The 23,185-nt window shown below is 48.1% G+C and overlaps 5 protein-coding genes across 5 annotated transcripts; 2 read left to right on the top strand and 3 right to left on the bottom strand.

Annotated features, from left to right (window-relative positions):
• Positions 1-55: 55 nt before the first annotated feature.
• On the bottom strand, positions 56-1,066 carry C8Q71DRAFT_718707 (40S ribosomal protein S2; the record flags this gene model as incomplete). Its single annotated transcript, XM_047921244.1, has 3 exons — positions 56-174; positions 232-873; positions 931-1,066. The coding sequence occupies 3 exons, from the start codon at positions 1,064-1,066 to the stop codon at positions 56-58; spliced, it is 897 nt and encodes a 298-aa protein (XP_047772602.1).
• A 624-nt stretch (positions 1,067-1,690) lies between these two features.
• On the top strand, positions 1,691-2,939 carry C8Q71DRAFT_447812 (uncharacterized protein). Its single transcript, XM_047918604.1, has 4 exons — positions 1,691-2,186; positions 2,248-2,411; positions 2,480-2,644; positions 2,697-2,939. Exons 1-4 carry the CDS (start codon positions 2,027-2,029, stop codon positions 2,799-2,801), a joined length of 594 nt encoding a protein of 197 aa, XP_047772601.1. The 5' UTR covers positions 1,691-2,026; the 3' UTR covers positions 2,802-2,939.
• Positions 2,940-3,182: 243 nt separating this feature from the next.
• On the bottom strand, positions 3,183-4,133 carry C8Q71DRAFT_791632 (uncharacterized protein). The gene is made up of 4 exons (XM_047925374.1): positions 4,112-4,133; positions 3,971-4,054; positions 3,436-3,908; positions 3,183-3,374 (listed from the first exon to the last, which is right to left on the bottom strand). The coding sequence occupies exons 2-3, from the start codon at positions 3,979-3,981 to the stop codon at positions 3,446-3,448; spliced, it is 474 nt and encodes a 157-aa protein (XP_047772600.1). The 5' UTR covers positions 3,982-4,054; positions 4,112-4,133; the 3' UTR covers positions 3,183-3,374; positions 3,436-3,445.
• An 8,419-nt stretch (positions 4,134-12,552) lies between these two features.
• Positions 12,553-14,829, top strand: C8Q71DRAFT_728295 (uncharacterized protein; the record flags this gene model as incomplete). The annotated part of the gene is made up of 10 exons (XM_047921941.1): positions 12,553-12,556; positions 12,601-12,775; positions 12,822-12,926; positions 13,007-13,046; positions 13,152-13,460; positions 13,633-13,666; positions 13,763-13,877; positions 13,951-13,997; positions 14,254-14,331; positions 14,603-14,829. The coding sequence occupies 10 exons, from the start codon at positions 12,553-12,555 to the stop codon at positions 14,827-14,829; spliced, it is 1,134 nt and encodes a 377-aa protein (XP_047772599.1).
• A 1,779-nt stretch (positions 14,830-16,608) lies between these two features.
• On the bottom strand, positions 16,609-17,428 carry C8Q71DRAFT_799842 (uncharacterized protein; the record flags this gene model as incomplete). Its single annotated transcript, XM_047925919.1, has 3 exons — positions 16,609-16,649; positions 16,767-16,860; positions 16,892-17,428. The coding sequence occupies 3 exons, from the start codon at positions 17,426-17,428 to the stop codon at positions 16,609-16,611; spliced, it is 672 nt and encodes a 223-aa protein (XP_047772598.1).
• Between the last annotated feature and the right edge of the window lie 5,757 nt (positions 17,429-23,185).

The following is a 23,185-nucleotide window of genomic DNA, read 5'->3' as shown; positions in this document are numbered from 1 at the left end:
GCCTCGGCCCGGCATAAGAATACGTGTGATGATAGTAGGCCAGCGTATAACCTCCTTAGTCCCAGCCAGTCGCAGCGCCCGCCGCATCCGCACCCCAGCCAGACGCAGCCGCTGGCTCTGCTGCCCAGTCCGTCGGGCCAGTCGTCGTCGGCTCTGCAGACCAGTCGAGAGCACCTGTGAACACACGCCAGTGAGTATCGAGACGTATCAGCAAGGATTTCTGCAACGCACCACCCTCGCCGGCAACCAAAGCCGGGTTGATGCCACCAGCGGCAGGGGCCGCAGTCGGGTCCCACTCGTTGAGGGGTGCCTCGGCGACCTCGCCAGCAGCCGCAGCCGCCTTTGCGGCCGCCTCGTCCTGCTGCTGCTTCTCGACCTCCTCGGGGTCACGGTAGAAGAACATATCCACCATGACGCTCCAGCCTTCGGGGGTGCGGGGGATGGTGCCGCGGAGACGGAGGACCTCGCGGGCGAGGAGCCACCACATGAGGCCGATGGAGTTGCGGGACTTGTTGTTAGTGGGGATGGCGACGTCGACGAACTTGAGGGGGGCATCGGTGTCGCAGAAGGCGATAACGGGGATGTTGACGTAGCTCGCCTCGCGGATCGCCTGGTGGTCCACGCGCGGGTCGGTGACGACGATCAGGCGCGGCTCCTTGAACGAGCGCGTGATGTAGTTCGTGAACGAACCGGGCGTGAACCGCCCCGCGATCGCCTGCGCGCCCGTGTTCGCGGCGTACTTGAGCACCGCGCGGTGCCCGTACGGGCGCGCGGAGATGACACAGACGTCGTTCGGGTTCTCAATCGCCGCGATGATGCGCGCCGCGAGGACGAGCTTCTCCCAGGTCTTGCCGATGTTGAGGATATGGATACCTAGGGGTTCAAAGTCGTCTCTGCTGTGGGTCTGCGGGGAGGCACGGGGGAACTAACCATCAGCTCTCCGCTTCCAGACATACGGGAGCATCTGCTTGTCGCAGTTCTTCGAGCCAATGTGGGCCTGCGCCGCGAGGAGGAGCTGGATCTCCTCGTCGGTCGCGGCAAGGACGGAGGGCAGTTTTGACGACATGGCGGGCCTGCAAAAGGACGCCCGCATCAGCACCATCCGGATGACACCCGGCCCATCCATCGCGTCCGGGCATCGTCTCGCGCCGTTCTTTCGCGCAGAGGGCTGGGGGGACAGCAAGGACGCACCGCTCGGGTTGTTTTGAGGACGTCGGCGTTGGCGACGAGGGCAGTCTTGCGGGCAGCGTTTCTGGCGGGCTCTGTGTCGTCCTCACGGGCGCTCTCAGCCAGAGTTCGCCCGTTCCCGCACAACTGTCCCACGCCACTTTCAGCGCTCAACGGATGCCGACGCTCCTGCCAGCGCTTGTGGGTGTACGCCGCCCGTTGTATAACAGAACGACTCAAAATTTACAAGACACCTCCATGGCGGTGAAATATTAGGAGTCTATGTTCCTCGTATGTCGCTTTCAAACACATAGACGGTGTCTGCATTGCTGGTACCCCAACAACAGGTTGACGGCTCACATCTGTGACAACTTGAATAGAGACTCGGAGGCTGCGGCAAGCGAGTTGTGTGAGAATCGTGGCTAGCTGCGTTCCCCCTTCTGATCCTATGGGTGGGTCAGTTCATCCGATACAAGTGATTCAGCGGCGCCGATAACTTATTCAGACACCAGGCGTATCGAACGACTGATGTTCAAATGACATGATCTTGCTCTCGCCCCATTATATGTTTCAGCAGGTATCTAATCAACATCTAATAGCCAATGACCAGTCATGACGTACTTGCGCTACTGGACGTCGTCCGTCTACGATGCTGACCGAGGCCGCCCGAGGCCGCCCGTCCTTCGAGATGCGATAGTGTGTTGGACAACAAGCAGGTCCACGAACGGTCAGGAGACGGGATATCCGGAGATATATAAGCACCAAGTCTGACACACGCGAGTCGACGATTTCACCCGCTTTTGAGCGCGTTTCGTGCAACATTTATCCTCCTACTGACAACCGGAGTTCGTTGCTGAAGATGGTCACCGTCGAGCTCTTAATTGTAGACCTGAGGGACGGCGTCGACTTACAGTCGCCCGCATACAACCGACTTCGCGAGGCCGCCGCCAAAGCCGGACTCACTCGCCAATACTACGGCAGCCCTATCGAGGATACGAAGAAGCTGTACTGGGTTCTGCGTGAGCCCCTGGTTCTCGACCAATTTCTCTCGCCCTTCTGACACATGGTCCCAACTGCTAGCCTTTGACCAAGGATTCGAGCCAAAGGACTTGGTGTGGCCGGAGCAAGAGTACGGCAACTTCTTCAAAGAGGTGCAGAACATTGCTACAGCCGAGCCCATCTCGTACTTCGTCCCCTTCGACGGGTTTCCTGAGGAGCTCGCCGCCGCGCCCGTCACGGAATTCGTGAGCCTTATCGCGTAGCCAGTGCTTGCCTGCAGGCGTAGTCGACTAATGGGGCACTTTCCCCACAGGCCGTGTGTACTTTGAAAGGCGACGTCGAGGCATACAAAAAAGCACAGGAAGCCGCTATCGAAGAACTGCACAAGGCACCAGCGGTGCATGAGGCTCGCTACAGTGTTATAGAGGTCGGCGGGAAACATGTATCGGTCATCTTCGTCGGTTGGGACTCTATGGAGGTAAGCTTCACAGGTATTGACAGATTCGCTCAGTGTATTCAAATCCTCGCAGGCACATCAAGTCTGGGGCACGGATAATTCGGGGAAGCTCCAGGCCATTGCTCCCTTCCTGGAGAGTGCGACGCTTGTGCACGTTCCGCTGAAAATGCAAGTGTAGTTTGGATGTACAATCGGATGCAGAACGGCACACACGAGGATCATTTTGTAGCCAAGCGACTCGGAACTGCCGGTGACCGCATTGGGTGTCATACTCCCGTACACAATGGACTGGTCCTGAGATAAGGACGACAGCAAGCGTGGTTGGTTATCGAGCAACGACCTCTCCTGGTGCAAATTTGGTTGACCGTTTCACTCTGAATGTACCGTCAGGCGTAAGGGTCAAATTTCTTTTCAGAATGACAGTTGTCCGATGCTCGGAGGTGGTTGGATGTTTCGCCGGCCATACGGCGCCGCAAAAAAGCATTCAGAAGTATTAGGCGATTTGGTGAAATGATGACCCGCATTGAGTATAGCCATCTGCTAGCGGTATTCAACCACTGTCGTAATAATGGGCGAAGAGTGGGCGAAGAATGATCAATATAAGAGTTCTCGGTGACGTCTTCCGGATAACACAGACAGGCTCGGACATGTTTGAAGACGGAGATCAGACGAGCTCATGAGAGTAGGACGCAATGTGAACGGTGCATAAGACCGCAATGGAGAGGCGGTATCGGTGTATAGAGCAACAGACCTGGAAGGACGCAATTGCGCTCAAGAGCCTAATGCAGACTGTGGCATAAACTGGCACTCACCTGTAGCTGTTCAGTAACACCTTTTGCAGTGCCTCAATAGCGCATCCGTCCTCGAGAACTGGCTACCGCACCTCGGGCATTTTTGTGTTGTGAGCCTGAGATGCACGGACGCCATGTGCCTGGCGAGGTTGTCGAGATCCGAGATGGCCATGGCGCAGACCTCCCTGCCAGGTCCCGTACGCCACTGGCAGAGATATTTGCCGTGTCTATCCCGCACGAAGTGGCGTTGATGGTACTTCCAAAGATGTTGCCGCACACCTGGGACACCTCTTGAGAGGTCGTCTTCGGTGAGACTAGCGCACTCGCCTTCTGAGTAGCAGCACGGCGTGGTAGCATATGAAGTGGAGGCAATCCTCGATGCAGTCGAGGTCGATGACACGGGCTGTGGCAGGGATGCTGTGCGCTGGTCGACTCCGGGTGGGTTAGAGCCTGGTTTCGCGTACGATGAATTTTCTCCAGCTGTCAATATATCGCTGGAGTCTTAGGTGTCAGTACCAGTCTAACCCAACGCGAACATAATGGCAAATAAGCTCACCCGAGGCCCATTAGCCTTACGACGGTTCTTTGCTCCTCTTCGGAAAGGCTCGGGTCCACATACGGGATGTATGCGCCGTCAGTGCTGTGGCAGTCGCTTTTGTTATATTGTGTTAGGTGAACCCATACACACGATACTCACGAGGTCGAGAGATCGCGGTGACTTGGCTGCATGTCGCGCTGGAGAACAGCTAGGCCTAGCTTAGGTAGGTATACGCTAGGGGGGCTGGCACTTGAGCTGTCAGAACTTTATATGTTCAGAGGGGGCGACGAATTCAATAGGCCTCGACTTGACCGTTGGATTTGTCAACGACAGCACATACCTAGTATTTCTGTGGGGCGGAACGCGGCATTACCAGGGACAGCCCAACTGTTCCATTCCATATTTCGTCCGGCAGTGATAACGGCCTCGTTGTGATCGGCCATTCTGCTGCATATCGTTTTGCAAAGGCTCGTCACATCAGTATTGTGTTCACTGAAGTTTTTAGTTGACACATAGACCGACTGTCGGGGAGAGCTTGATATTGGTGGGCGTACTCTGACATTCCAAGGATTTGCTGCGACGGTCGAACAGATGACTTTCAAAAACTTCAGCCGCCCACGGCGATCATCTCATCTTCGAGATGTCTATGAGACGCACGCTCTCGACCTGTGACTGTGTGGGACTGGTCTCAGCATTCCCATTGCTGTCACCACATGGGAATGTCAAGGAGAATTGTACGACATATGTAGGAGGCTGAGCGCCGATACGAAGTGGGTATTCCTCGCCCTGGAGCTCAAGTAGTCAGCTGGTGGTCCATGAGCATATTGAGCGATCAACAACACGCAAATTGATCCGCCGTGAGCCAATTTTACCGTGTTTTTCGAATGAGGGTCGCTGTTGCCCACACAGGAAACGGTGTCTACGGCACAGGATACGTCGTCAGCCGATACTGGAAGAGGAATTTCATGAAACACTGTAGCGTACATTGAGATAGAAGCCGTAGACGCTTTCTTCATTTCCTTCGAGCGGTCTGATCGTGTGGGCGGCATCCTTTTGCCGTCACCCATTACTTGTAGAAGCGCTTTTTGAAACGTTAGATCATAATGTACGGTGCGCATGTAGTCCAGAAACACACTCATACTTGCCGAACTTTCCATGCCATAGTGCCATTTCATGTCAAATAAGTTCATCGGCGAACACGAATAAGTAGCCGTCGCAGCAATAAGTTGTGCTACCGACTACACGGGACAGACATTTATAGGCCGCTCGGAAGCCGAACTGTTGGTACAGCATCAATGTCTCTGAGAACGGCACGCATCATAAAGGAGGTCAGTATGAGATTTTTGTGGCACGGAGGAATATACAACCGACCTTCCTTGTAACTCAGTCACAGCATACCGCAAACCCCAACGCCACGACAGATATGACTTCGCATACACGACGACTTTGAGTGCCCGCTCACTGCAATGTCAAACAGTCGTGACATGAGTACGTACACCTGGGAAGCCGTTCGACCACGCGCTTCTTTACCCGGTACCGCTGAGCTGTCGTATGTTCAAGTTGGGTAAGTGAGAGCGGGCAGCTTCCTTACAGGAAAGGTAACGTACTTAACTGTCCTGGTAGCTCGGCACTCCAGCGCTTCAGTAGCGCCCTGGCCACGCACACCAAGTACCGCGGCCCTCCAACCCAACTCAAACCTTCGCGCAAGGAACCACGGCAAGCAAGCGTTTGTTATGTCATGATGGTGTGTCTGAAGCAACAGAGGGGTTGATCGACAGCTATCTACTGACGCTGATTCCTGATCGTGGGGGAAGAGTCGGACAGCTATCAAGGCCCGTATGGGACAAAATTCGAGCTACTGAGGCCATCCGGGGCATATCTTGTCGGATCATATCAGAACTCAAAAGATCTTACCGGATCCTACCGGATCTCTGGAGCTCACTCCGGTTTGCTCAGGAAATCACGGAAACCGGACAGATAAGATAGGATTGTCCAGGAGCTTGCCTGATCCGGTACGATCTGGTACGATCTGGTACGATCCTGTAGGAACACTTCGAATCCTGTACCGTCTGGTACTGTCCCGACCCGGTATGTCCTGTCCCTTACTGTCCCCTCATGTTAATTCCTGTCCTGTCTGTTCATTTATGGTGAAATCCCATATGTGAATACTGGACAAAAATGCTCCACAGCTCTTCAATGGCTCACAGGCACGTCCCAGATCTTACAGGATTCTACAGGATTCTACAGGATTCTACAGGATTCTACAGGATTCTACAGGGTTCTACAGGATCTCTCCAGATCCTGTGGCTGCTGGTACATCCTGTCCTGTCCTGTCCTGTCCTGTACCTTCCTGTCCTATACCTTCCTGTCCTGTCCTGTACCTTCCTGTCCTGTACCTTCCTGTCCTGTCCTGTCCTGTCCTGTCCTGTATCATTGCTGTTTGCAAATGTTGTGTTGTGGCGCCAAAAAATAGAAATCATTGCACATTGCACACTAGTGGTCACTTGCAGAGAATCACTCGATTCTTATCCTATTGCCTCAATTTATACGCCATTTGATTTGCCTTGTTGGGCTCTAGTGCATGGTGCTTACAGCATAACTAGGGAGTAGCATCCAGTTGTGTGAACTTCATTGGCCTCCAGATTGATGGGCTGAGGACTAGCATAGGCTTCTGATAATTCATTAGGCTATTGTCCATGCTCATGAAGTTGCTCAGGTTGCATACAGACATATAATTGATGCAATATGTCTTTCTGAAATTGAGCATAGCACATACCCATGGTACATCAGTGATTCTGAAGGCATTGCATCAGCTGGTGGATTGAGTATCTTGGCAATCAATCATCAAACTGGCATGGGTGTAAGTGAGCAGAACAGCACATGTGATAAAGTAGATGAGATTGGCATGTTCAAGCCTACTCATAGGCAAGGGTTAGGTCTGAGTATTATCAGTGTGATTGAATTTAGACAACTGCTGGAACATCATGTTACTAAGTGATGCTACATGTTGACATTTGTGGCATCTCATTCAACTAGAACCAGCAAATAAACCATCATTCATTAGTATCAGGATTATACTACTGATTGACATGAGAAGAATAACACTAACAGAACATGTTAACATTGACAGCAATGAAGACAACATTGTTTTCAACATGGAGTTCAAGATGGACAGTAAGGAGAACAGTAGTGAGGCAATTTGAGGTCTCATTTAAATGTATACATGATCAGTAGACCCACACACTGGACTATGGTCATTTCTATTTTGATTCAACTTCAAGGAACAACAAAGGAGTGATATCACAAAGCTTGTTCAATAAGACAAATATGTCACTGTTCGTTACATGTATAAGTTTGGGGGAAAATAGTTTGACAAACTCCTTTGTACTGATTAATATTCCTGTGCCTTGCCAATGCTCACTTCAACAGAATGAGTACAAGATGCTCTGCTCCATATCTGGCTGCTGCCAACCCCCAGCATGGTAAAATCTCGAGTAATAGAGCTGAAGGTATCATATTTTGTATCAAAGAACAATGTACTATTATACTACCTATAATATATGTTTAGAGCAGTGAGCCACTGTGAGTTGATCAAACAGTAAAACAGAATCAATGATATAGTCAGCCCATATTTGTCTTCTTATTGGGGTGGGGAGGCAAACACACAACTTGAAGGTTACATACATGTGCACACAGTAGATAAAGGTAGTATCATTGATGGGCAAGGTACATATAGGACAGTATTAGATGCAGTCACTACAGTAACATTGCGTGGGTACAGTAGCATTGTGCTGCAGTGCAACATGTGATTGGGTACAGTGTGCTTGACCAGATGCTCCAATACACAGTGCCACCATCCCAGCTCCCTAGCTATCAAACATAATCACTCCATTTATCTCTCTATAGCCTGTACTGAGATTCTGACTGTCTGAAGTAATGTAAGCCTGGTGTCTGCACACTGGGAAATCACTCAAAGAACAGAACAGGAACCAGACTTCTTCATTACACAACAGTAGGACCAAAGAGCAACAAAGGCAGAAATGAATCAAGATGTAGGTAACACTTATGTCATGTATCACAAGAGCAGTGAATGTGTGACAATGTGAAGTAGCAATTGTGTGCAGAATTGTAACGTGCGTTATGAACATACATATTTGTATTACCATTCACGGACTATATTGCGCGTATCATGTAATTATCTAGTTTGCGTGTGTTTGGCACCAACCCCATAAAGGTTGATGCCACGCGAGTGGGAAGACAAGTCTTCTCACTTGTTGTCCTCGGATACACTGCACTTCTCTAATAGAGATTGGGTGCACAGTATCTTTGGTTGCAAGTGTGAGATGTTACAGGAATGTAAGTAAGTTGTATAATGATCATGGTATAATAATGTAGTAACCAAATGGAGATCCAGTTACAAGCAAGCAAAGTGAACACACAATAATAACCAAGAGGGCTAGTACACAACAAGTCAATGTTTACTAACCATCTGGGAAAGCAATAGTTCACTGGTCAATCAGACTAGTGTCCATATGATACAAGACTAGGCACAAGGACTAGTGACAAAATCAATACAAAGACTGGTTGAGACAACTATATTGCTAAAGGTCAGCAATATAGTACTTACTGATGTGCAAAGAATCACACTGACAGAGATGTACTAGCACTTGCAGCAATGAAGATGACACTGTCTTTGACTCAAAGGTTGAGATGGGTAGCATGGAGGGCATTGAGGTGGTGAATTGAGGGCTCATTTATTTGCATGATTCTTGAAGTCTATGCAATGGACTATGGCTACTGTTTTGAATGATTTCAATTGAGAGAACAACAAACAAGTAAGATCAAAAGGATGCAGGACAAACAAGAGACCAGGTTCAATAAGACAAAGAAAGGTCATTGTTCTTTGAATGTTCAGCTTTGTCAAGGAATGGTCTGACTGATCAATATAACTCTAAAGCCTACACTGAGGCTCTGACTGTCAAATCTTTTAGTCAATCCAAGATACCAACCAAGAGAATTAGTATACAAAAAGTCAAGTCATACTATCCAACTGGGTTGCAATCAGTTGCCATGTAAGAATTCCAGTGTCAATACAAGACTAGTCAAGAGAACTAGCATACAAGTCACAGCGGAGACTAGTTAAGACAACTAGTCAATACTCTCCTAGTCATACACATCACTGAAGGCCAGTAATATATTACTCATATAAGCCCTGTCATTTACTACAAGGACAATAGGAAAGAGTCTGTCCTTGATCAGGACCAACTAATCTCTAGGTAATTGGTAACCCCTCTCACATGTCCAACCACCACCCACCGCGGGCAAACCAGGTTGTTCGAACTCCGAAAACCCCTACGAACATCGGTCCCGCCTGGGAACCTTTACGGACTCCGAATATTGTCAGAACATGCTGCGAACATGATGCGTTTCAGCCGATTTCAGCATGTTCGGAGGCCGAACATGCGTGTTTTCGGCGAACATGCTACGAACATGAGAAATGTGGGAGCATTTTCGGAGTCAGTCAAGCTCTCCGAAAAGGTTCCCATGGAGGACCGATTTTATTATCATTTTCGGAGCCCGAAAAACCTGGTTTGCCCGCGGTGACCTGTCAGTAGCTATACATATAGCCAGGCTGACTTACCTACATAAGGACAGGGAAGGTTTGTCCTTGTTTAGGACTAATAAAAGTCTAGGTGTTGGTAACACTTTGTTACATATTCAATCAACTACCATCTGGGATAGATAGCCATATTCAGGCTGTACAAGCATTATCCATTGTCTTGAACCTTAGCATGTACTTTGATTCATGATGGGAAATGACTATGGCAGCAGTAGATTGTACTATATAAACCATACATATACAGTATATATACAATATCATATACTATACTATATCCCCGACTCCTCCCGAAGGGAGGGAGGGCTCTGTCAAGTAGAAACGATATTGCGCCGGGGATGCCGTGTCGCCGTGGGAAACTTTCGTCCATATATGGTACGCGCGATACCGCATAGGGAAACTGTCCACATGCAAGCCGTGCGCTCGCGTCTGACCGAGGCTCTGCCTGGCTCTGTGTTCCGCTCGTGCGGCCGGATCTTCCTCCGTTTTTTTCCGAGCATATATAACATGCCTCCTGCCACTATGATCGAGACATTCACTTCAACACATCTTGTCTTCCCCCCTGAAGCAGCTGCCATTTCCATGTCACAACAACTAACTAGTATTGCCCCTACTTCCCAACTACCAGATAGGGCCTTGGGCTCAATACTAGTTTTACCAGATGATTCTGCAGACTATATACCAGTCTCATCATCAGACAGCATACCACATACAATTGCAAGTGTCCCTAATGACACAGTCCAAGGCATCATGAATAGTGATCCTTCATGGTTCTATTATACTGATGATTATTACCTGCAGCAATTACAATCCCTTACCAGAGCTGAATTATGGGCTGCTGTTTGTACATGTGTTGATCAGACACAAGGTATCAGGCAATCCAAAGCATCTTTGGCTAAGCAACTACTGCAGCATTTCAACTCATCTAAAGTGTCATTGGCAAATATGTCAGATGTTCTCCTGTGCCAAACATGCAACTGCTCTCTGCTGCTCAGTTCACCATTCCACTGTAGATATATAATTTTGAAGCATTACTATATACAATTATATGGCTGCAAGATTCTGAAATGTCTATGCCAATCTCCTATGCTTTCCAGTATAGCACATGATGTTGCTCATTCAAGTACAGTTCCTGATATAGACCCTCATATTCTCAGCCAACTGAAACGTTTAGACAAGGACATTTTAGATCATTGTTACACCATATTTCAGACTGACTACATGAAGAGCAAAACAAGAGCAATGCAAATACTGGTTTCCAAGATATTGGCCATTAAGCAATATATCAGTGACTTGAGTATTGCTGAAGTGTACCAACAATACTTCACAGCTGTGACATACAGTGGCAACATGTTACCTAATGTGCCAAAGCCATGCAATATTGTTGAAAGTATCTTGATTGCATACTATGGTGATGCTGTGATAAATGCAATATTCCATAACACACTCCCAGAAATAAGGAAACAGCAGCAAGTTCAGTATCAAAGAGACTATAGAAGGTTGAAAAGACAAGACAAGAGCATACAACTAAAGCAATCATACCTCAGTGAAGAAATGAATTGGCCTACCATACCTAGCACTGAGACTGAGCTACAGTGTGCATACAATTATTGGAAAGCAACACAATGGCATTCTCCTCTTATCTGCTCTGTGTACTCTAGCAGTGCCCATAGATTGAAAACAAAGATCTATGATATGAATCAAATCCCCAACATAGTGCATAACATGTCTGTTTTGCAGGTACATGACCCATGGATTATTCAGAAATGCATTGTACAACAAAATTCCAATGAGTTCTTGTATGGAAATGAATTGGATGGCTTCATGTTGGATAAAAAAGGGCTGCTATGCAGTGATCCTATCAATCACAGAATAGCACTATGTTCAGACTGCTACAATTCCCTAAAGAAACCAGCTATGCCCAGATATGCACTGGCAAATAATCTATATAGAGGTCATCTTCCTACTGAATTTTGTGACCTTACATGGGTTGAAGAGATGGCATGTGCTATTTATCATATCACTGCCCATGTAACCTGTTTGTATGGATCTTCAGAACCTGGACAGCCAAAGATCTTTCATGGAAACACCATAACACATGATATGTATGTCATATCAACAACAACAGTGCTTCCTAGAACTCCTGCAGACATCACTGGGTATCTCTCAGTTGTATTTATTGGACCTCATCAAATCAAAGCCAGTGACCTGGGCAATACATTCAGAGTGCAAAAAGCCAAAATATGGCATTATTCTTCTTTGGTTGAAGCACCATAACAAATTATATGAGCAGATCCTGTTGGATCAGAGTAACATAGATCAATTTCCAGATGATGGTGTTCTTCCTGGTGTTGATGCTCAATTCATCCAAGACATTCACCAAAAAAGTGATGAAATCTTCCAAGAAGAAGCAGCAGGTTTTACAGAACGTCCTGCAGAGGCTTTTATGCATGACAACTCTAAACATGCAGATGATCAACCAACTGTACTGCTGGAATACACAGGTGTATCTGACCCAGAAGGAGACAGCATTAGTATACAGTAGTGATGCTGATACTTATGTTCCGCTTTAGGTCTGTGTTGTACCACTAAAAGCGGAGTTTAAGATCTATGTAGATTATTGTATCATCTTATCTACACCACCCTCACTGCTCAATCGATGTTCATTCATAATACAGTTCAGGCACCCACATGGAGTCGGGGACGGCGCTTGCGCCGCTACAGGAATACATACAGGTTTTGTGGATTTGTATGGTATATATAAGTAGCTGGAGCGTCATCAGGCTGCAGCAGGTGAAGGGCACTTACGGAGCATACCGTGGCAGTCCAGCCTTGCCCTCGTCAAACTCATGTTGGCGAGTCGTTTTCCTGAGGCCTCACAACATTCATCATCGTGACGGGTTCGGGGCCCTGCAGTCTGGGCGGCCGTTTCGAGCTGGTGCGTACGTACCCAGGCTTGCTAGTATTCACGCATCATGACGGCATGAGTGAGTGCTCACGCACGTTGCAGCATGACGGTGTGAGTCTGCAGGTGCTCAGGGAACGTTGTTTGCGTGGCACATCGCCGGAGGCTCGCCCGTCTTCGCATCGAGCGCAGGCCTGGGCACGGCGATCTTCGTTCGTCGTGTCGGCTGGGGCCGGGCAGCTGCAAAGTGCACGGAGGGGTCGCATCTCCTCGCAGACGTTGAGATGTACATTGCGGAGAGGTTTGTCGTGTTGTGAAACGTGGGAGGAGGGTCATTGAACGTTAAGGTCGGCGCGAGACGACTCGGAGCGTAGAATGCGGGCGATGTTTGAAGAGGGTGCGCAACTGGCGCGCGAAGGGAGGGGCGACGATGGTGGTGGGAACAGCAGGCTGTGAGCGGCATGCGGTTGGTGGTGGCGGTACATTAGCGGACCCATCGCATGCTGACGGGCTCGTGTTGCGCATGTCTGAGGTTTTGGACGAGGCGGAGGGTGGCGGACGAGGCACGGAGGGTGACTGGGGTTAATGAGTGAGCCAAGACGGACGGGGAGCGACCACGCACCTTTTTCGGATCACCACTGGCCGTGCTACGCCTCGCTAACCTCCCACGGCTCCAGCGATGCACTTGGCGCATCGCTGGAGCAGGCTGTCTATCGCCGTCGGAGGCGCGATGTTTGAACGCGCGGCCGGCCGACCGCGCGGACGCATTTGCGCGTCGTGTGTGCCACGTCACGAGCGCGTCGCTTGTCGACGCACTCGCAGGGTGTATTAAGGAGCGGTGGGAGTGCCCGCAGGTGCGAGGGAGGCGGTGTCAGGAAGGAGAGAGAGGGGCCTTACAGGTGGCGCATGTGGCGACGCGCAATCTGTATCTTGCTGCGGGTGAGCGTGTGACGGCGGCCTCGGGACGCTGTCGACGTCGCGGGTGGGTGAGTAGAGCGAGAGGGAGTGGTGGGCGAGACTGAGACAGCCTCGACGCGCTTGGGCGCTCACGCGACAGTGGGATTCCCACGGGCCTCCGGATATTCAGGCTCGAACCTACGACACTACGTAGTACTGTGGCTCACTTGGACAAAAACATTTATTGGACAATATCACTAGGTCATAGTGAACGTTCGACCCATTGAGCATAACGGTACATGAACGGGACCGAGCGGGACGGGACGGAAGGGGAGCATACAAGAGAGGACGTGGCAGGCAGGATATGACAGGATCCTATGGATTATGACAGGATGGGAGGAGAACTCACAGGCACATACATTATCGGACAGTATGAGACAGGATGTGATGGGTCAGGCTCATTCAGGAACTGACAGGATCGTACAGGATAGTATGGAAAGCGGCAAGTAACGATAAGATCGCTCAAGATCGGTCGGGATCTTGCCAGATCCCGACCGATCTTGAGTGATCCCGTACTAGCCCGTACTGTCCTGTACGGTCCTTCCGGATCTGGGCTGGACGCATAGGTACGTTACTAGGCCCCTCGATTTTTGTCCGATAAAGCCCTTCATAGACAGCGACCCGGTGGCTGACGCACACTGTAGCTTGAAGCCTTGAACGTTTGAACGTTTGAGTTTAGCCACGTGGCTCTTGCTCCATACTAAACACTACGCACAAGGGTTACATCCTTGGTAATCTGAATTCTTTGATGAGCGACTTTACGGTGGACCCATTTTGAGGAGAGGATACAAGTTTGGTTACTACGAGTTTGGCCCTTGTTAGTACTAGTAGTCGCTCCGGCGGGGGCTCTCGAAAGTCAAGTCGAACTCCGAGTCGAGTTCTCACTGCTAGTACGTAACAGTATGTACACATGCGCATGCCTCTTACATACCTACACATACTAATTTAGTACACTGATGACAGTTCGGTCACCATAATTCTACAGACTAGTTAATTCCCTCTGTGGGCCAGCCTGAGGCAAGAAACGCATTCGGGCGCCCGGGCCTGAGGAGCCTGAGGACCGCGACTCATCGCCCGATAGCACTTCTTCAGTCCTACAAACTACCTTCTTGGATGCATAGTTGCTTCGGATTTGACGAGATGCATCTGGCTTGCAACTAAGTAACTTTAGAGCCAGGCCAGATTAGGCCAGATTGGACGCGTAATTTGAACACAGCCAGCGAGACACCGCCGATGCAATCGCATTTGTATGAAGGGCTTTATCGGACAAAAATCGAGGGGCCTAGTAACGTACCTATGCGTCCAGCCCAGATCCGGAAGGACCGTACAGGACAGTACGGGCTAGTACGGGATCACTCAAGATCGGTCGGGATCTGGCAAGATCCCGACCGATCTTGAGCGATCTTATCGTTACTTGCCGCTTTCCATACTATCCTGTACGATCCTGTCAGTTCCTGAATGAGCCTGACCCATCACATCCTGTCTCATACTGTCCGATAATGTATGTGCCTGTGAGTTCTCCTCCCATCCTGTCATAATCCATAGGATCCTGTCATATCCTGCCTGCCACGTCCTCTCTTGTATGCTCCCCTTCCGTCCCGTCCCGCTCGGTCCCGTTCATGTACCGTTATGCTCAATGGGTCGAACGTTCACTATGACCTAGTGATATTGTCCAATAAATGTTTTTGTCCAAGTGAGCCACAGTACTACGTAGTGTCGTAGGTTCGAGCCTGAATATCCGGAGGCCCGTGGGAATCCCACTGTCGCGTGAGCGCCCAAGCGCGTCGAGGCTGTCTCAGTCTCGCCCACCACTCCCTCTCGCTCTACTCACCCACCCGCGACGTCGACAGCGTCCCGAGGCCGCCGTCACACGCTCACCCGCAGCAAGATACAGATTGCGCGTCGCCACATGCGCCACCTGTAAGGCCCCTCTCTCTCCTTCCTGACACCGCCTCCCTCGCACCTGCGGGCACTCCCACCGCTCCTTAATACACCCTGCGAGTGCGTCGACAAGCGACGCGCTCGTGACGTGGCACACACGACGCGCAAATGCGTCCGCGCGGTCGGCCGGCCGCGCGTTCAAACATCGCGCCTCCGACGGCGATAGACAGCCTGCTCCAGCGATGCGCCAAGTGCATCGCTGGAGCCGTGGGAGGTTAGCGAGGCGTAGCACGGCCAGTGGTGATCCGAAAAAGGTGCGTGGTCGCTCCCCGTCCGTCTTGGCTCACTCATTAACCCCAGTCACCCTCCGTGCCTCGTCCGCCACCCTCCGCCTCGTCCAAAACCTCAGACATGCGCAACACGAGCCCGTCAGCATGCGATGGGTCCGCTAATGTACCGCCACCACCAACCGCATGCCGCTCACAGCCTGCTGTTCCCACCACCATCGTCGCCCCTCCCTTCGCGCGCCAGTTGCGCACCCTCTTCAAACATCGCCCGCATTCTACGCTCCGAGTCGTCTCGCGCCGACCTTAACGTTCAATGACCCTCCTCCCACGTTTCACAACACGACAAACCTCTCCGCAATGTACATCTCAACGTCTGCGAGGAGATGCGACCCCTCCGTGCACTTTGCAGCTGCCCGGCCCCAGCCGACACGACGAACGAAGATCGCCGTGCCCAGGCCTGCGCTCGATGCGAAGACGGGCGAGCCTCCGGCGATGTGCCACGCAAACAACGTTCCCTGAGCACCTGCAGACTCACACCGTCATGCTGCAACGTGCGTGAGCACTCACTCATGCCGTCATGATGCGTGAATACTAGCAAGCCTGGGTACGTACGCACCAGCTCGAAACGGCCGCCCAGACTGCAGGGCCCCGAACCCGTCACGATGATGAATGTTGTGAGGCCTCAGGAAAACGACTCGCCAACATGAGTTTGACGAGGGCAAGGCTGGACTGCCACGGTATGCTCCGTAAGTGCCCTTCACCTGCTGCAGCCTGATGACGCTCCAGCTACTTATATATACCATACAAATCCACAAAACCTGTATGTATTCCTGTAGCGGCGCAAGCGCCGTCCCCGACTCCATGTGGGTGCCTGAACTGTATTATGAATGAACATCGATTGAGCAGTGAGGGTGGTGTAGATAAGATGATACAATAATCTACATAGATCTTAAACTCCGCTTTTAGTGGTACAACACAGACCTAAAGCGGAACATAAGTATCAGCATCACTACTGTATACTAATGCTGTCTCCTTCTGGGTCAGATACACCTGTGTATTCCAGCAGTACAGTTGGTTGATCATCTGCATGTTTAGAGTTGTCATGCATAAAAGCCTCTGCAGGACGTTCTGTAAAACCTGCTGCTTCTTCTTGGAAGATTTCATCACTTTTTTGGTGAATGTCTTGGATGAATTGAGCATCAACACCAGGAAGAACACCATCATCTGGAAATTGATCTATGTTACTCTGATCCAACAGGATCTGCTCATATAATTTGTTATGGTGCTTCAACCAAAGAAGAATAATGCCATATTTTGGCTTTTTGCACTCTGAATGTATTGCCCAGGTCACTGGCTTTGATTTGATGAGGTCCAATAAATACAACTGAGAGATACCCAGTGATGTCTGCAGGAGTTCTAGGAAGCACTGTTGTTGTTGATATGACATACATATCATGTGTTATGGTGTTTCCATGAAAGATCTTTGGCTGTCCAGGTTCTGAAGATCCATACAAACAGGTTACATGGGCAGTGATATGATAAATAGCACATGCCATCTCTTCAACCCATGTAAGGTCACAAAATTCAGTAGGAAGATGACCTCTATATAGATTATTTGCCAGTGCATATCTGGGCATAGCTGGTTTCTTTAGGGAATTGTAGCAGTCTGAACATAGTGCTATTCTGTGATTGATAGGATCACTGCATAGCAGCCCTTTTTTATCCAACATGAAGCCATCCAATTCATTTCCATACAAGAACTCATTGGAATTTTGTTGTACAATGCATTTCTGAATAATCCATGGGTCATGTACCTGCAAAACAGACATGTTATGCACTATGTTGGGGATTTGATTCATATCATAGATCTTTGTTTTCAATCTATGGGCACTGCTAGAGTACACAGAGCAGATAAGAGGAGAATGCCATTGTGTTGCTTTCCAATAATTGTATGCACACTGTAGCTCAGTCTCAGTGCTAGGTATGGTAGGCCAATTCATTTCTTCACTGAGGTATGATTGCTTTAGTTGTATGCTCTTGTCTTGTCTTTTCAACCTTCTATAGTCTCTTTGATACTGAACTTGCTGCTGTTTCCTTATTTCTGGGAGTGTGTTATGGAATATTGCATTTATCACAGCATCACCATAGTATGCAATCAAGATACTTTCAACAATATTGCATGGCTTTGGCACATTAGGTAACATGTTGCCACTGTATGTCACAGCTGTGAAGTATTGTTGGTACACTTCAGCAATACTCAAGTCACTGATATATTGCTTAATGGCCAATATCTTGGAAACCAGTATTTGCATTGCTCTTGTTTTGCTCTTCATGTAGTCAGTCTGAAATATGGTGTAACAATGATCTAAAATGTCCTTGTCTAAACGTTTCAGTTGGCTGAGAATATGAGGGTCTATATCAGGAACTGTACTTGAATGAGCAACATCATGTGCTATACTGGAAAGCATAGGAGATTGGCATAGACATTTCAGAATCTTGCAGCCATATAATTGTATATAGTAATGCTTCAAAATTATATATCTACAGTGGAATGGTGAACTGAGCAGCAGAGAGCAGTTGCATGTTTGGCACAGGAGAACATCTGACATATTTGCCAATGACACTTTAGATGAGTTGAAATGCTGCAGTAGTTGCTTAGCCAAAGATGCTTTGGATTGCCTGATACCTTGTGTCTGATCAACACATGTACAAACAGCAGCCCATAATTCAGCTCTGGTAAGGGATTGTAATTGCTGCAGGTAATAATCATCAGTATAATAGAACCATGAAGGATCACTATTCATGATGCCTTGGACTGTGTCATTAGGGACACTTGCAATTGTATGTGGTATGCTGTCTGATGATGAGACTGGTATATAGTCTGCAGAATCATCTGGTAAAACTAGTATTGAGCCCAAGGCCCTATCTGGTAGTTGGGAAGTAGGGGCAATACTAGTTAGTTGTTGTGACATGGAAATGGCAGCTGCTTCAGGGGGGAAGACAAGATGTGTTGAAGTGAATGTCTCGATCATAGTGGCAGGAGGCATGTTATATATGCTCGGAAAAAAACGGAGGAAGATCCGGCCGCACGAGCGGAACACAGAGCCAGGCAGAGCCTCGGTCAGACGCGAGCGCACGGCTTGCATGTGGACAGTTTCCCTATGCGGTATCGCGCGTACCATATATGGACGAAAGTTTCCCACGGCGACACGGCATCCCCGGCGCAATATCGTTTCTACTTGACAGAGCCCTCCCTCCCTTCGGGAGGAGTCGGGGATATAGTATAGTATATGATATTGTATATATACTGTATATGTATGGTTTATATAGTACAATCTACTGCTGCCATAGTCATTTCCCATCATGAATCAAAGTACATGCTAAGGTTCAAGACAATGGATAATGCTTGTACAGCCTGAATATGGCTATCTATCCCAGATGGTAGTTGATTGAATATGTAACAAAGTGTTACCAACACCTAGACTTTTATTAGTCCTAAACAAGGACAAACCTTCCCTGTCCTTATGTAGGTAAGTCAGCCTGGCTATATGTATAGCTACTGACAGGTCACCGCGGGCAAACCAGGTTTTTCGGGCTCCGAAAATGATAATAAAATCGGTCCTCCATGGGAACCTTTTCGGAGAGCTTGACTGACTCCGAAAATGCTCCCACATTTCTCATGTTCGTAGCATGTTCGCCGAAAACACGCATGTTCGGCCTCCGAACATGCTGAAATCGGCTGAAACGCATCATGTTCGCAGCATGTTCTGACAATATTCGGAGTCCGTAAAGGTTCCCAGGCGGGACCGATGTTCGTAGGGGTTTTCGGAGTTCGAACAACCTGGTTTGCCCGCGGTGGGTGGTGGTTGGACATGTGAGAGGGGTTACCAATTACCTAGAGATTAGTTGGTCCTGATCAAGGACAGACTCTTTCCTATTGTCCTTGTAGTAAATGACAGGGCTTATATGAGTAATATATTACTGGCCTTCAGTGATGTGTATGACTAGGAGAGTATTGACTAGTTGTCTTAACTAGTCTCCGCTGTGACTTGTATGCTAGTTCTCTTGACTAGTCTTGTATTGACACTGGAATTCTTACATGGCAACTGATTGCAACCCAGTTGGATAGTATGACTTGACTTTTTGTATACTAATTCTCTTGGTTGGTATCTTGGATTGACTAAAAGATTTGACAGTCAGAGCCTCAGTGTAGGCTTTAGAGTTATATTGATCAGTCAGACCATTCCTTGACAAAGCTGAACATTCAAAGAACAATGACCTTTCTTTGTCTTATTGAACCTGGTCTCTTGTTTGTCCTGCATCCTTTTGATCTTACTTGTTTGTTGTTCTCTCAATTGAAATCATTCAAAACAGTAGCCATAGTCCATTGCATAGACTTCAAGAATCATGCAAATAAATGAGCCCTCAATTCACCACCTCAATGCCCTCCATGCTACCCATCTCAACCTTTGAGTCAAAGACAGTGTCATCTTCATTGCTGCAAGTGCTAGTACATCTCTGTCAGTGTGATTCTTTGCACATCAGTAAGTACTATATTGCTGACCTTTAGCAATATAGTTGTCTCAACCAGTCTTTGTATTGATTTTGTCACTAGTCCTTGTGCCTAGTCTTGTATCATATGGACACTAGTCTGATTGACCAGTGAACTATTGCTTTCCCAGATGGTTAGTAAACATTGACTTGTTGTGTACTAGCCCTCTTGGTTATTATTGTGTGTTCACTTTGCTTGCTTGTAACTGGATCTCCATTTGGTTACTACATTATTATACCATGATCATTATACAACTTACTTACATTCCTGTAACATCTCACACTTGCAACCAAAGATACTGTGCACCCAATCTCTATTAGAGAAGTGCAGTGTATCCGAGGACAACAAGTGAGAAGACTTGTCTTCCCACTCGCGTGGCATCAACCTTTATGGGGTTGGTGCCAAACACACGCAAACTAGATAATTACATGATACGCGCAATATAGTCCGTGAATGGTAATACAAATATGTATGTTCATAACGCACGTTACAATTCTGCACACAATTGCTACTTCACATTGTCACACATTCACTGCTCTTGTGATACATGACATAAGTGTTACCTACATCTTGATTCATTTCTGCCTTTGTTGCTCTTTGGTCCTACTGTTGTGTAATGAAGAAGTCTGGTTCCTGTTCTGTTCTTTGAGTGATTTCCCAGTGTGCAGACACCAGGCTTACATTACTTCAGACAGTCAGAATCTCAGTACAGGCTATAGAGAGATAAATGGAGTGATTATGTTTGATAGCTAGGGAGCTGGGATGGTGGCACTGTGTATTGGAGCATCTGGTCAAGCACACTGTACCCAATCACATGTTGCACTGCAGCACAATGCTACTGTACCCACGCAATGTTACTGTAGTGACTGCATCTAATACTGTCCTATATGTACCTTGCCCATCAATGATACTACCTTTATCTACTGTGTGCACATGTATGTAACCTTCAAGTTGTGTGTTTGCCTCCCCACCCCAATAAGAAGACAAATATGGGCTGACTATATCATTGATTCTGTTTTACTGTTTGATCAACTCACAGTGGCTCACTGCTCTAAACATATATTATAGGTAGTATAATAGTACATTGTTCTTTGATACAAAATATGATACCTTCAGCTCTATTACTCGAGATTTTACCATGCTGGGGGTTGGCAGCAGCCAGATATGGAGCAGAGCATCTTGTACTCATTCTGTTGAAGTGAGCATTGGCAAGGCACAGGAATATTAATCAGTACAAAGGAGTTTGTCAAACTATTTTCCCCCAAACTTATACATGTAACGAACAGTGACATATTTGTCTTATTGAACAAGCTTTGTGATATCACTCCTTTGTTGTTCCTTGAAGTTGAATCAAAATAGAAATGACCATAGTCCAGTGTGTGGGTCTACTGATCATGTATACATTTAAATGAGACCTCAAATTGCCTCACTACTGTTCTCCTTACTGTCCATCTTGAACTCCATGTTGAAAACAATGTTGTCTTCATTGCTGTCAATGTTAACATGTTCTGTTAGTGTTATTCTTCTCATGTCAATCAGTAGTATAATCCTGATACTAATGAATGATGGTTTATTTGCTGGTTCTAGTTGAATGAGATGCCACAAATGTCAACATGTAGCATCACTTAGTAACATGATGTTCCAGCAGTTGTCTAAATTCAATCACACTGATAATACTCAGACCTAACCCTTGCCTATGAGTAGGCTTGAACATGCCAATCTCATCTACTTTATCACATGTGCTGTTCTGCTCACTTACACCCATGCCAGTTTGATGATTGATTGCCAAGATACTCAATCCACCAGCTGATGCAATGCCTTCAGAATCACTGATGTACCATGGGTATGTGCTATGCTCAATTTCAGAAAGACATATTGCATCAATTATATGTCTGTATGCAACCTGAGCAACTTCATGAGCATGGACAATAGCCTAATGAATTATCAGAAGCCTATGCTAGTCCTCAGCCCATCAATCTGGAGGCCAATGAAGTTCACACAACTGGATGCTACTCCCTAGTTATGCTGTAAGCACCATGCACTAGAGCCCAACAAGGCAAATCAAATGGCGTATAAATTGAGGCAATAGGATAAGAATCGAGTGATTCTCTGCAAGTGACCACTAGTGTGCAATGTGCAATGATTTCTATTTTTTGGCGCCACAACACAACATTTGCAAACAGCAATGATACAGGACAGGACAGGACAGGACAGGACAGGAAGGTACAGGACAGGAAGGTACAGGACAGGACAGGAAGGTATAGGACAGGAAGGTACAGGACAGGACAGGACAGGACAGGATGTACCAGCAGCCACAGGATCTGGAGAGATCCTGTAGAACCCTGTAGAATCCTGTAGAATCCTGTAGAATCCTGTAGAATCCTGTAGAATCCTGTAAGATCTGGGACGTGCCTGTGAGCCATTGAAGAGCTGTGGAGCATTTTTGTCCAGTATTCACATATGGGATTTCACCATAAATGAACAGACAGGACAGGAATTAACATGAGGGGACAGTAAGGGACAGGACATACCGGGTCGGGACAGTACCAGACGGTACAGGATTCGAAGTGTTCCTACAGGATCGTACCAGATCGTACCAGATCGTACCGGATCAGGCAAGCTCCTGGACAATCCTATCTTATCTGTCCGGTTTCCGTGATTTCCTGAGCAAACCGGAGTGAGCTCCAGAGATCCGGTAGGATCCGGTAAGATCTTTTGAGTTCTGATATGATCCGACAAGATATGCCCCGGATGGCCTCAGTAGCTCGAATTTTGTCCCATACGGGCCTTGATACATTTGACTGGATACTAAGCGTGTTCATTGGCAGTGTATGCTGCGCTTCACGGTATGCCACACGACATTTCGATGGTAGCAGAAGACAAATACACAGAGCGCGGGGACCACAGCGTGAGTGCCTTGCTCAAATGGATGACGAATAGCCAAAAGCCCTAACACACGGGCCTCGCGTTTGGCGGCACGCGCAATCTACATTATCTCATAAAAGTACCGTCAGGGTTCCATCCCTCGAGAAGT

The sequence above is a fragment of the Rhodofomes roseus genome (genome assembly GCF_022264815.1).
Source record: "Rhodofomes roseus strain CIRM-BRFM 1785 chromosome Unknown C8Q71scaffold_43, whole genome shotgun sequence".
Lineage (NCBI taxonomy): Eukaryota > Fungi > Basidiomycota > Agaricomycetes > Polyporales > Fomitopsidaceae > Rhodofomes > Rhodofomes roseus.
The sequence above is the reverse complement of the archived record's forward strand: the minus strand, read 5'-3'. Positions and strand labels throughout refer to the sequence as shown.

Excerpts from the sequence above, each read along its gene's own strand:
- C8Q71DRAFT_447812 (XM_047918604.1), top strand. The coding sequence starts at position 2,027 with ATGGTCACCGTCGAGCTCTTAATTGTAGACCTGAGGGACGGCGTCGAC. Across the intron at positions 2,412-2,479 it reads CCGCGCCCGTCACGGAATTC|GCCGTGTGTACTTTGAAAGG; the intron begins GTGAGCCTTATC and ends CTTTCCCCACAG. Across the intron at positions 2,645-2,696 it reads TCGGTTGGGACTCTATGGAG|GCACATCAAGTCTGGGGCAC; the intron begins GTAAGCTTCACA and ends AAATCCTCGCAG.